Source organism: Aythya fuligula, chromosome 15 (assembly GCF_009819795.1).
Source record: "Aythya fuligula isolate bAytFul2 chromosome 15, bAytFul2.pri, whole genome shotgun sequence".
Taxonomy (NCBI): Eukaryota; Metazoa; Chordata; class Aves; order Anseriformes; family Anatidae; genus Aythya; species Aythya fuligula.
Genome location: NC_045573.1, coordinates 11,214,923 through 11,227,172, shown reverse-complemented (window position 1 = coordinate 11,227,172; position 12,250 = coordinate 11,214,923). Strand labels below are relative to the sequence as shown.

General features: G+C 61.5%; 2 protein-coding genes across 2 annotated transcripts; one reads left to right on the top strand and one right to left on the bottom strand.

Annotated features, from left to right (window-relative positions):
- Positions 1 to 2,058: 2,058 nt before the first annotated feature.
- On the top strand, positions 2,059 to 5,173 carry LOC116495389 (deoxyribonuclease-1-like 2). The gene is made up of 8 exons (XM_032197812.1): positions 2,059 to 2,205; positions 2,493 to 2,581; positions 3,454 to 3,537; positions 3,679 to 3,779; positions 3,891 to 4,003; positions 4,143 to 4,297; positions 4,393 to 4,489; positions 5,123 to 5,173. The coding sequence occupies exons 1-8, from the start codon at positions 2,059 to 2,061 to the stop codon at positions 5,171 to 5,173; spliced, it is 837 nt and encodes a 278-aa protein (XP_032053703.1).
- A 232-nt stretch (positions 5,174 to 5,405) lies between these two features.
- On the bottom strand, positions 5,406 to 11,725 carry ECI1 (enoyl-CoA delta isomerase 1). Its single transcript, XM_032197593.1, has 7 exons — positions 11,670 to 11,725; positions 11,022 to 11,141; positions 10,384 to 10,511; positions 9,620 to 9,766; positions 8,141 to 8,262; positions 7,582 to 7,760; positions 5,406 to 5,921 (listed from the first exon to the last, which is right to left on the bottom strand). The coding sequence occupies exons 1-7, from the start codon at positions 11,707 to 11,709 to the stop codon at positions 5,755 to 5,757; spliced, it is 903 nt and encodes a 300-aa protein (XP_032053484.1). The 5' UTR covers positions 11,710 to 11,725; the 3' UTR covers positions 5,406 to 5,754.
- Between the last annotated feature and the right edge of the window lie 525 nt (positions 11,726 to 12,250).

The window sequence follows — 12,250 nt, the reverse complement described above, 5'->3', positions numbered from 1 at the left end:
GGAAGGGCCTGGGAGGGTCCAGGCGGGATTCCTCCCCCTCGCTGAGTCGCGGGATGCCTCCAGCTCTTCTTCCAGCTCATGGGGCCGTGTCCTGCTGGAGCCCGCAGGGTGCCTGATGGGCTCCGGTGACGGTGGTGGGAGGTGGAGGATGTGAGTCAGCTCCCGGCGCAGTGCTGCGGTGCCCTCCCGGGGGTTTCGGTGCCTTCCCAGGGGTTTTGGTGCTCCTGGCACAGAGCCACCTTGTCCCGTTCTGCAGGAGCTCCATGTCCTGGGAGCATGGGTCCCATCCCAGCGGGACACCCGGCCGAGGGGGATTGACCCGTGGGGGGAAGCAGTGACCGTGTGCGTGCTGCCGATGGGGAACAGGACGCAGGAACCCCCCCGGGCTGGGCACGAGGCCTCTCTCCTCCTCCTGCAGGTGTGGGGGTCCCACCAGGTTGGTTGGCACCTGGAGAGCCCCCGCGTGTCCCGGCAGCACCTGCAGTGGGGCACCAGGCTCCGAGGAGGATGCTGGAAGAGGAAATGCTTCTCCCAAAGGAACTGGGCCACTCACTGCCTGCAGGGATGGTGGAAAGCCCGAGCTGAGCAATCCTACAGGAATTCGTGGATGCATTTGAGGACACCGGACTCACCCATGACTGGTCAGGAAGATGCTGCCCGCTGCTGTGTGCCGGAGCCCAGCAAGCCCCACCATGAGGAACCGTCACCTCCCCAGCCCCGGCTGCCGGCCACGCACCTGCCCCGCCACCAGCACGCCCCAAAGCCCGGCTGCCTCGGGATGCCAGCCCAGTACCAGCCCCGGGGCTCAGTCCCAGCCATGTCACAGCTTCCCCAGTGGGATGGGAGCAGCACCACGTCCCGGGGCTGTTTGGGGTGGCTGATGGGGCAGGGGCTCGCAGCTGGCCCCTCTCACGGAGGCTCGCAGTGGCGCCGATGGCTCAACTGGCTTGACCCGAACAACCCCACCATTTCCTCACGTCCCTTCTAATTACGTGTCTGAATCACCTGCATTAAAGCCATCACCCCCAGCCGCCCGCCCCACTGCTCGGCACCATGCTGGGGTGAGGAGCACTGCGAGCTGGGCACCCCCTGAGCCCCCCTGAGCCCCCTGTGCCCCCAGCCCCACCGCTGCCCCGCCGCCGCCGCTCCCCCCGGGTGCCCTCCACGGCACTGAGCAGAGGCGCTGACGCCGGCCCCACCCTGCCCCTGTGCAGGTTTTGGTTTCCCAACGTGGGAAGGAGCCCAAACCTGTGCCAAAACACCCACGGGGGTGTCCGACTCATCCTGCTTTCCCAGCACCTCCGCTGGGAATAAAACAGCCCTCCTGCCACCGGGAGGGCAGAGGTGCTGCGCGCTTGGCACAGGTAAGGATGGAGCTGGGGCTTGGTGCCTCTCGCGGCCGTGGCGCGATGGGCTGGGAGCTGGGGCAGCCCCGTGGGGTGGGCAATGGTTTGGCCATGGAACTGGAGGGACTGGGATGGCTGGAACTGGGATTTGCTTCGTTTTCCGAGAGCGTCGAGTGGTGCAATTCCAGGGCAGAAAGCTCCCAGCTTTGGGGAGCACCGGGGCAGAGGGGGTGAAGGGGGATCGTGGCCACGTTTAAGGATGCAGAACAGCAGAGCAGAGTCAAGAGGGGACTGTGAGCAAACTGGAGGATGCAAACCAGCCTGGGGAGCATGCAGTCAGAGCAGGACAGCCCCATGGGGAGCGGAGCCGGGAGCTGGGTGATCCCAGGGCTCGCAGGCGATGGGCAGAGACGCTTCCCAGCTGATTCACCGCGGCAGGACAGGCTTCATCTTCCTCTGGGACCGGTGACCCAGCAGACAGCCCAGGCTAGCTGCACAGGCTGCCCCAGGCAGCACGGCCAGATCCAGCTCTTCTGCCCCGGCCAAGCACAGCGGAGCAGTGTCAGTCCTCCGTGGGCTGTGGCATGGCACATAGGAAGGACCTAAATGGATTTCTTCACTCTATCCCCAAATATGAAGCATATTCCCAAGCCCAGAGCAAACCCTGGCTCCCATCGCTGCTTCCCTGCGGCTCAGCATCCCTCCCAGCAGGATGGGGACCGTGGTGCTGGCACTGTCCCTGCTGGCCGTGGCTCTCGTGTGCCCAGCCACCGCCACGCTGCGCATCGGTGCCTTCAACATCCAGGCGTTTGGGGACAGCAAGATGTCTGATGAGGCCGTGGCGGGCATCATCGTCAACGTGAGTACTGCTGGTGCTGCACGGGGACGGGCTGTGTGCATGGAGCCAAAATACAGCTCCTGTGCCGGGGACATGGCCGTGGCTGGACGTCTTCCTGGTGCCAGGCATGTCCTGGTTTGGTGGAGGGCAACGTGGGTCATGTCAGGGACACGCTGTGTTCTCGCTGAGCCGCTTTGGGGACATCTGCCTCGGCACTGAGGGATGCGTGGGTCACCCCAGTGCTGCCGTGGGGTCCCTGCTCACCACCCCAGCACCCTGAGCCATTGCCATTGCTCCTGTCCCCGCAGGTCCTGCGCCGCTACGACATGGTGCTGGTGCAGGAGGTGCGCGACTCCGACCTCAGCGCTGTCACCGAGCTCATGGAGCAGCTCAACAGGTACCAGCAGGGCCGGGGCTGGGGCCACCCGGCAGCAAAATGCCGGCGTTAGGCAGGGAAAGCAAGGCGTTTGTTTGCAGAAAGGGGAATAAGGGAAAATGCTGGAGCTTTGTGAAATAACAGCCTGGAGCTCGCTGGGCACTGTGCCGGAGCTTTGAGCAGCCGCTGTGGATGAGCCAGGGGGAAATGGGGTGCAAGTGCTGCAAAACCCTGGTGGAAGCTGAAATCACACCCGAATGCAGGAGACAGAAAGGAACTAAAACTGTCACACCGGGTCTGAAAAATGCAACAGGACAGGGCAAAGCCGAGGCTGGGGATGAAGGCGTGGGGGCGAAGGGTGCGCGGTGGGACTGGGGCTCTCCGGGGGCTCTGCGTGGCCAAACCTGACAAATCCATGGGGCGGCAGAGGTGTCTGTGCCATGGGCACAAAGCTGCAGGTAGCCCAGGCTGCCACGGGCATGCAGGGGACCCAGTTCTGGGCGAGGGCTGGGGCCAGGGCGGAGGCCCCGGTGCAGGTACGCCCGGCCCCGATCCCCCCTCGGGCATCACCACAAAGCCACCGCGGCAGCGAGGGTGACGCCGGGCCCTGCGGCAGCCAATTAACCTCATTTAACTAGGATGCAAATGATGACGGGGAGCATCCCCGCAGAGCAATGGGAGGCAGGGACCAGCCCCGCGTCCTGCCGGGGCGTGGGGAGGACGGAGCCCATGGCCAGCTGGGGGTCACCATGGGGCACTGGGGCAGCCGGTGGCTCACGGTGCCCCCCGTGGCATGGCTGCGGTGCCCCTGGGGCCAGCAGAGCCAGGGCCACCCTAGGGCTGTGCCAGCACCGTGACAGCCACGTCACCGTCCGTCCTTTGCATCTCTGCAGCGTGTCCTCAGCCCCATACGACTACGAGATCAGCGGGCCCCTGGGACGGGAGAACTACAAGGAGATGTACCTCTTCATCTACAGGTAACGGGGTGGGCACGCTGCTGTCCCACTCGGGTGCCACGGAGGGGACACCGGGGCCAGGATGGCCCTGCTGGGGCTCAGGACACCAAAGCCACCACGGCAGGGCCAAGCCCCAGCGTCACTGTCCCCTTGGTCCCGCAGGACGGACGTCGTGTCGGTGGTGGACACCTACCAGTACGAGGACCCGCAGGACATCTTCAGCAGGGAGCCCTTCATCCTGAGGGTCTCAGCGCCCCGCACCAGTAAGTGCTGGGAAGGTGGGGACGGTCCCCAGTCCCTCTTGGGGGCAGGAAGCACAGAGGGGTGTCCATGGGGCTGTGGCCATGTGGGCTCACATGTCCCTCTCCCCGCAGAGGCAGGGGAGTTTGTGATGGTGCCGCTGCACTCGGCCCCGCACGATGCTGCCGCCGAGATCGACGCGCTCTACGACGTCTACCTGGCCGTGGTCAACAAGTGGGGGACCGATGTGAGTACCCCTGGCAGCACCGCGCCCTGGGCACAGGTCCCTGCTCCCAGATGAGCACGGTGGCTGGCTTGGGGGCTGGGACGGCTGGTTTTGGGGCAGAGGCAGCCCCCCCATCAACCCCGCGCCCCTCTTCCCGCAGAACATCGTGTTCCTGGGGGACTTCAACGCTGACTGTGCCTACGTCAAGCCGAGCGACTGGGCCTCCATCCGCCTGCGCACCAGCGATGTCTTCAAGTGGCTGATCCCCGACAGCTCCGACACCACTGTGGGGAAGTCGGACTGCGCCTACGACAGGTCAGCACCGCCACCACCGTGGTCCCTGGGGCCCCTCTGCCTGTCCCACCCCGCCAGCAGGGGCGGAGCACCCACGGCTTGTTCCTCCCTTGCAGGATCGTGGTGTGCGGCGCCAAGCTGAAGAGGAGCATCGTGCCGAACTCGGCCACGGTTTACAATTTCCAGCGTGCTTTCCAGCTGGAGCAGGAGGAGGTGAGCGGGGATCACGAAGAGGGGCTCAGGGTGTCTTTGCTGCACCCGGAGCTGCCCAGGGCGGTGAAGCCAAGTTGCCCCAGGCAGCTCCGGGTGCAGCAAAGACGTCCTGACACCGCGGGGCTGCCAGCGTTTGCTCAGGATTAGGCAGCCCAGCTGCAGCAAGGTAGTTGCTGCATTTGAGTGTCAGCTCAAATATGGGTTTAAAGCAGCCTCGGCAGCAGCCCAAGGTGACCATGGCCATGGCACCTGTGTCCCTGCCCCGTGCCAGGCTGTGGGGACACCAGCAGACACACACAGCCCCTCTCACTCCCCTCCCGGGGCACAGCAGCCACCCACATCCAGCCAACGTGGAGCCCTGGGTGCTGGGGGACCCACGGGTGGAAACAAGAGGGGGAATTTGGGGTTGTTGCCTGTCCCTGCGGTGAAGAGATGAGCATTTTGGTGGCCTTTCATGGGCAGGAGAGGGCATGGCAGGGGCGGGACCTCACAACTCCAGGGCTGGGGTTATCCTGTCCCCCGCCAGCAGGCAGAAGGGTCTCACACAGCAGTGAGAGCTGCTCCTCCGGCCCCACCAGCACCATGAGGGGTCAGGGCTGGCATTACACCTCCTTACCTCTCGCCCTCCTGCAGGCCCTGGCAGTCAGCGACCACTACCCTGTCGAGGTGAAGCTGACAGCTTGAGCTCCTCCTGCGGCTGCAGACCACGATCCAGCTCCAGCTCCCAGGCCCACCCCAAGGAAGGCGCTCTGCAGCCCCATCCACGAGCCCTGCACGGGGGCTGCTCTCGAGCACGGTCTGCAGAAGGGTGACAGCCAGGCCCTGGGGCTCCCAGCACAGCCCCCCCGGTCCACCAGGGGCCAAGAAGGAAGCCAGGAAGGACTGCAGACAGGCTCAGGAACGAAGCACCCACCCCTACCTCTTCAAAGACTTTATTGACAAATTTCACTTTCACAATTAGCTGTTGGACAGGAGGGAGGATGGCCAAGGACCCGCAGGCTGAGGCTGCGGTGCTGTCAAGACTCTCCCTGCCTGTTCCTTGGGTGAGCTGAGCAAGCAGCTCTCCCTGCTCTCGGGAAGGCAGCAGTGGTGTCAGGCACTCTATGGGGACTACCGGGAAGGGTGGGTTGGGGCAGCCACAGGAGCAGGCAGCACATCACCAGGCACTGACACTGCAGACGGCTTCAGCGTGGAAGTCTACAGCTACTGCAGTGCTTTGGAGGGTCATGAACGCTCCTGGGACCGAGCCCCAGCTGGCTGGCTCCTCAGCTCTTCTTCTTCTTCAGCATCTCCATGTACATGCGGAGGGACTTCTGGATGGACTCTTTGGAGATGAAGCTGATGAAGTTCTGAACGTCTTCTTCCCGGTGAGCTACCAGGCGGTCCAGCACTGCCTTCCTCATCATGGTCTTGGTGAGCTGACGGGCATGGTCTGTGGAGAGGAGAGCGAGGCTGGGGGGCACGCACGGCCCCCAGTGTTACCAACCACCTCTCGGCCCCTGTCACCACGGGCTGGGACCTCCAAAGCAGAGGCAGCGCACACCGAAGGGCTGGCGGGGTCTTTAAACCAGCAGGGAAAGGTGTAAGAACAACCTGCCTGGAAGCTGAACTGGAAACATTCTCATGCAATAAATTGTGAACTCTATCCCTTGGTGGGGAAATGGCTGATCTACTGAGAGAAATTACAGAGCGAGTTGTGCACTCTCCCTCTCTTTGCGCCCTCTAGAGCCCAGCCTGCACCCAAATTCCAGTCGCTGGGCTCAGGACAGCAGAAACTGAACAAAATCCTGTTACCTCAAACTGCTCTGCCTCCAAGAACTCCCAGCCCAGACCCCTTTGACCTCTGGCAAGACATTCTGTTCATGCCAAGCATGCCATACAAAAGCCAGCAGCATCGTCCCCACCAGCTGCAGGCTCTGGGCTGCGATCCCTGCTCCAGCCTGCACAATTCAGCAGGGGTATGGGGATGCTGCTGGAGCAGTGCTGGGTGCTGGAGCCAAGGCCTCGAGCACACATCCATCTGCTCATGCACTGTGTGCAACAATGCAGACACAAATCTGTCACACTGCACGAGTTGCAAACATGTTGCACATGTTGCAAACACGAGTGTGGCAACAGGAACCGTGAAATGAGGGTGAAATCTCACATACTGAGAACCCAAAATGGCTTTAGCAGCTTCGTGGGTCTCTTCACCCAGACAAACTCTCGTTGGCTCTGACTTTGGGCTCTGCAGAAGGACCTGCATATTGCCTCCTGCAAGCCACGGGAGAGCACAGCAGAGACGTGCTCCCCAGTCTCAGGGGCTGAGGACCAACTGGTTTCACCCTAACACCAAGACAGCAGGGCCAGAGAGATGTTTAGGGACCCTCTTCCAAAACCAGGACACTTAAGTGACAGTCCTGGGACCTGCCCCTTTCTGCCCAGTTCCATTCGGATTTCTATAGAATGAACTGCCAAGGGTGACACGTACCTGCACCCAACTGCAGCACCTCAGAGGAGGCACGCAGTGGGATAAAACAAACCTAACTGTGGCCTGTGGAGAGCCCTCTCCTGGCCCAGGAGCCGTGGAGCAGCCCACACGTGCACGTGGTGTTTGCATTCGTTGTCTGCCCTAACGCCCCCAGCTCCACCTCAGCTGTGGGAGCGCTCAGATCCACACCGCTCCTCCGAAGGGCAGGCTGGCAGCCACCCAGGCACCCCCACCCTTTTCCCTCAGCTCTGCAGGATTTTCCTCTCCCTCCAGCAGAGCAGGATTAGCTCACACGCTGGGTTAACACCCCCGCTGACAAACGCAGGGATCCAGCCTGAATCTGCAGCTCAGGCACCTCTGGATCAACTCAGCAGTGCTGGCACAGCGAGCTGAGCTGGAGGCAAGTGCCCTGCGCACCCAGCAGACCGTCCTGCTGTGTGGCAAGCACATCCCTGACAGCCCAAGGCTGCTTGGGCTGCTTTGCTGAGCTTTCCTACCTCCCAGCCACATACACCTCCAGCTCCAACAGATACACAGCTCCCAGCCTCAATGCCTGGCCCTCCCACACGGGTCAAATCCCTTCTTCTGCGTTCGGTCACTGCCCAGGAGGTGCCTCCCTTACCGGGAAGAGCCAGCCACTGCTGCATAACAGCCGTGGCCCTGTCCTTCAGCTTCTCCTCTGGCACCAGCTCGTCCACGAGGCCAATCCTGTGGGCCTCAGGTGCAGAGTGGAGGGAGCCCAGCTGGAGGGAGCTTTCAGCAACTCGGTGTCCCACAACGTTGACAAAGGTGTCCTTAAACCTAGAAGAGATGGGAGGAAAAGCTTTTGCAGGTAAACGCCCTGTAGCCACAGAGAAGCGTACTCCCAGTCCGAGTGTGACCACAGAGATCTCCCAGCACTGGTTTTAGAGCTGACCGAGGAGTCAGGACTGAGATCCTTGCAGGTGGAGGCTGCAAACAGGGTGTCAGAACGTCCCACAGCCTGAAAACTTCTCGGATACTTACAGGACAGGACAAAGAACTGAGGTACCGCACGGGCTGCAGCTGCAACTACCTGAACACTCTGTTGGGAAGGACACACAGAACTACATCTCAGTGGCCAGTTAAAGCTTATTAAAAAACCCTGTGAACTCTTTTTGGAAACCTATTCATGACAATAGAAGCGAAAGACACTGGCCTACCAGAAGGGAGCCACAATGCCCAGCTGGGCTTCGTTCAGGCCAATGCTGAATTTGGGGTTCTCTGCCATGATTCTGTAGTCACACGTCAAGGCAATGAGGCAGCCTCCGGCCGGACTGGACCCCTGGCAAGGAGAAGGAAGGAGTGAGTCTAGGTCAGCCCCTGTGCTCTAGCTACAAATGTCTGCGTGCCCTTTTTCTCCAGAACAGTGACAGAGCTGCCATGTCCAGAGCAGATGTTCCCCTCTCCCCAAGATTCCAGCCACCTGATTTAAAACAGCCACTAGAGAAAATTTCTGATATGCTTACCAGAATTTATTTATTTTTTTTTTCCTTTCTCCCTAACGCTGTTTCTTGCACTCCACAGCCTGGAAATCTAATTAACTGATCTATTCCCACTGAGTTTTGCTCTTCAGTTTACAGACTCCTGCAGAGAAAGTGTTACTTCCACTTGCAAACACTGCAGTGGAGATGTCGTATGGCATTTTCTTATGATTTTGTAACTCTCAACGCCACAGAAATGTTTCTGCGCAAGGTCTTTGTAACACCATCCATCTATAAAGCTTCCATTTCAGCCGTGACTCAGGGATGGCTTAGCCCTGCATAGGATGCCTGTGGGATGCTGGTCAGAGACCCAGCCACCTTCAAAGGCAGCCTGCTGGCAGACAGAACCACGAGCTGCCAAAGCACTCGTGGTTTTCACTGCACTGAAAAAAGCACTGAAAGAAGCACTCAGTGATTTTCACTGCACTGAAAAATGGAAACAAAGCGTGTGGGTAATGTGTCCATGGAGCACTTCCCTGCAGGCCAAGAGCTATCGCTGGAGGAGCAAAAGCCAGTGAAAAATAAGACTAACGACATACTCTACCACCCAGGGTCCAAAGCACCACTGCCCAAAGGGCTGAGGATAATTCTCTGCACCACTGCACAGCTCCCTCCCCATCTCCTCCCCTCCAGCTATCAAAGCAGCACAACAGCCAGACAAACAACCCTGGGCAACTCCGACGAGTCTCTTTTGAGAGAAAGCAGATGGTGTGCACGTGACAGGCGTCCTTTGGACTCCTCCTGCCCTGACTGCTGGGCTTCTCTGGTTCTCACCCACCCCTGATGCCCCCCTGGGCTTTACCACTGGCCTACAGCCCCCCTCTTGGCTCACACGCAGGATGGGCTTCCAGATGGGTTCCTGGGGCCGGGAATGGCTCTTGCTGCAAGAAGCACTGCTGTGCCAAGGACATCAGGGTCCGAGCCCCCCAGACATGAGTGCTGTGCAAGCTCTCCAACACCACCAAGGCGCTGCTACACATGCAGCATACCCAGAGCCAAACCTACCAACACGTCCTGCCAGTATCCCAGGCATCCCAACGCTGTGTTTCAGCACTGGCAAGCCTGATTTTTTGGCTGTCCCTGCCCACAGCCCACAAACAAGCCCAGCAAGTGACAGGCCACGCGGGGCAGCTGGGAAGGCAGATGTAAAGGACTTGCATTGACTGCAGCCACCGTCACCATGTTGGAGCTGTACAGCCGGAGCCACATCTCCTGCACGGCCCTCCAGAACTCAGCGTAGTGCTCCGTGCTCTTCCCACACATCTCGGTGATGTCCAGGCCAGACGAGAAGATTTTGGGGACAGCCTGAAAGCAGGAAAACACAAACAGGACCAAGATTAGCATTTAACCCTCTATACCCTGGCAGCCTGTGGAAGGGGGATGCTCTAGTTAAACCTAACAGGGCCTTTTGGGGTTCTGAAACAATCTCCCCAATGCTCCTGTGGCCTGGAGCACCACCACGTCCTGCAGGGCTGGGATTCTTTGCTTGCACCAAGATTTTTCATCATCAAAGCCCCTGTGTGGGTCCAACAGCCACGCAGCACAAAATTTGCCCCATCCCATTCCCGGGCATGACCTCGTACCCACATCACATCTGAAAATACGTTCTGGCTTCCCCGGCACCTTCTGGGCAGCTCAAGAGATCTCAGAGGATTTGTCACGTTTGCAGATTAGCAGCTTTGACTTTAATGCCAAACGACAATACTTTGTTGTTATTCTTGCAGGAGAAAAGGCCACAGAGGAAAGACCCGTTGGCCTTTCAAGCATCCCTTGCCCCTGCTCCCAGAGCCGATTAAAGCTGCTTCCTGCTCCTCCGATGCCAGGGACCGGGGAGCCAGGAGGCCAACCACGAGCAAGGGAAGGGCACCCGTGGCTGCCAAGTCGCCCTGCAGCTCGCACTGCAATCGCGGGGCAGCACGTACAGATGTGAGGATCACGCCCCGACAGGCCCGGTCGTTCTCCAGCTTCTCCAGGCTTATGCAAAACTCGGTGAGGAAGTCCAGGCTGAGGCTGTTCACCGGAGGGCTCTTGAACTTCATCGTAGCTACACCTGTGCCATGGTAAACACAGAGACATCAGAAACCCCTTGCCACGGCGGCACGCACCACACGTTCACCTGTCTTGCCCGAGACAGGTGCTTCACCTGCCTTCCTGCTTTCCCACTTTACCCAGCCCCTACCTTTTCAACCCTCGTTCTCTACAAAGCCCCCAGAGCCCTGGGGCCAAGGGCAGGGCCTCTGCCTGTACCCGGATCTGCCCGCGAGCCCAGCTCAGCCAGCGTGAGCCCGCAGCCGTCCCCGTGGTGGCCATGCCATGGATCCCAAGCCAGCCACCTACCTTCAGGGTGTCCCCACCGTGCTGCTCCCTTCTCCTCTGCTCATGAGGACAAGGCCAGGCCACCGGGGGGACAACGCTCGGGCACGGGACCCCATGGCAGGCACCCCACGGTGTCACCCGGGGGGCTGTGGGGGGCTCCCGGCCGCACCGCGCACCCACCACCCGTGACACCCCCGTCCCCAGCCCTGCTCCCCACGGTGCTGCCCGGTGCCACGAGCCGTACCTGCGCTCTCGTCCAGCTCCACCAGGACCTTGTTGTTGCTGAAGGCGCGGCGCTGGGCGGGCAGGGGGCTGGGGGGCAGCCGGGGGGCTCTGCCCCATGCCTGGCCGAGGGGCAGCACGCCTGGGGGTGGCGGTGGGGTGAGGTGAGAGGGGGCTGCACCCCACAGAGCTGCTGCTTGGGTGGGCACCGGGACACCGAGAGTGGTGGCGGGGTGGCACCAGGGGGGGAATATGGGGGGGTATGGGGACATGGGGTACGGGGATGGGGAGATATGGGGAGGGTGGGGAGCACAGGGTACGGGGATATGGGGGGTATGGGGGGCTTGGGTGGCAGGGGAACACGGGGTACGGGGATATGGGGGGTATGGGGGACACGGGGGGCGTGGGGGCACGGGAATACTGGGGGTATGGGGATATGGGGAGGGTGGGGGGCACGGGGGGCGTAGGGGCACGGGGATATGGGGGGTACCGGGATATGGGGGGACACGGGGGGGCACAGGGGGTGTAGGGGACACCGGGGGGCACGGGGAGCCGGGGTGGGGACACCGCGACACGCAGAGGGTGGGGTGAAGGGGACCCCCGGGGGGCTGTGGCGAGGCCGCCCCCACCCCACCCCCGCGGGCAGGCCCCGCTCTGCACCGCCCCGCACCTGTCCGCGCCATGCAGCGGGCGAGGGCCGGAGCCGCCATTTCCAGCCGGAGGGTCAAGGGGACGCGGCGGGGCCTGGGGGTGGGCCCGCCCCCTCCGGTAAACCACGCCCCCTTTGTGTTAAACCACGCCCGGTGCCGTTAAGCCACGCCCCCTGCTCAGGGCAGAGCTCATTGCTCTCTGCTCTACCTGAGGGGAAGGGGTGGGGGGCTGGGGGCGGCCTCTGCTCACAGGGAGCCAGTGATGGGAACAGAGGGAACGGCCTCCAGCTGCACCAGGGGAGGTTCAGGTTGAAATGAGGAGACATTGCTGCTCAGAAAGAGCAGGCAGGCACTGGGACGGGTGGCCCAGGGAGGTGGCGGAGTCACCGTCCCTGGGGGTGTTCAAGGAGAGGTTGGACGTGGTGCTTGGGGACGTGGTTTCGTGGGTGATAGTGGTGGTGCGGGGATGGTTGGACCAGGTGATCTTGGAGATCTTTCCCAACCTTAATGATTCTGTGATTCTATGACTCCATGATCTTGCACCATCCTGTCCTGTCCTGCACTGCCCCGCTCTGTCCTGTCCTGCATTGCCCTGCCGGCC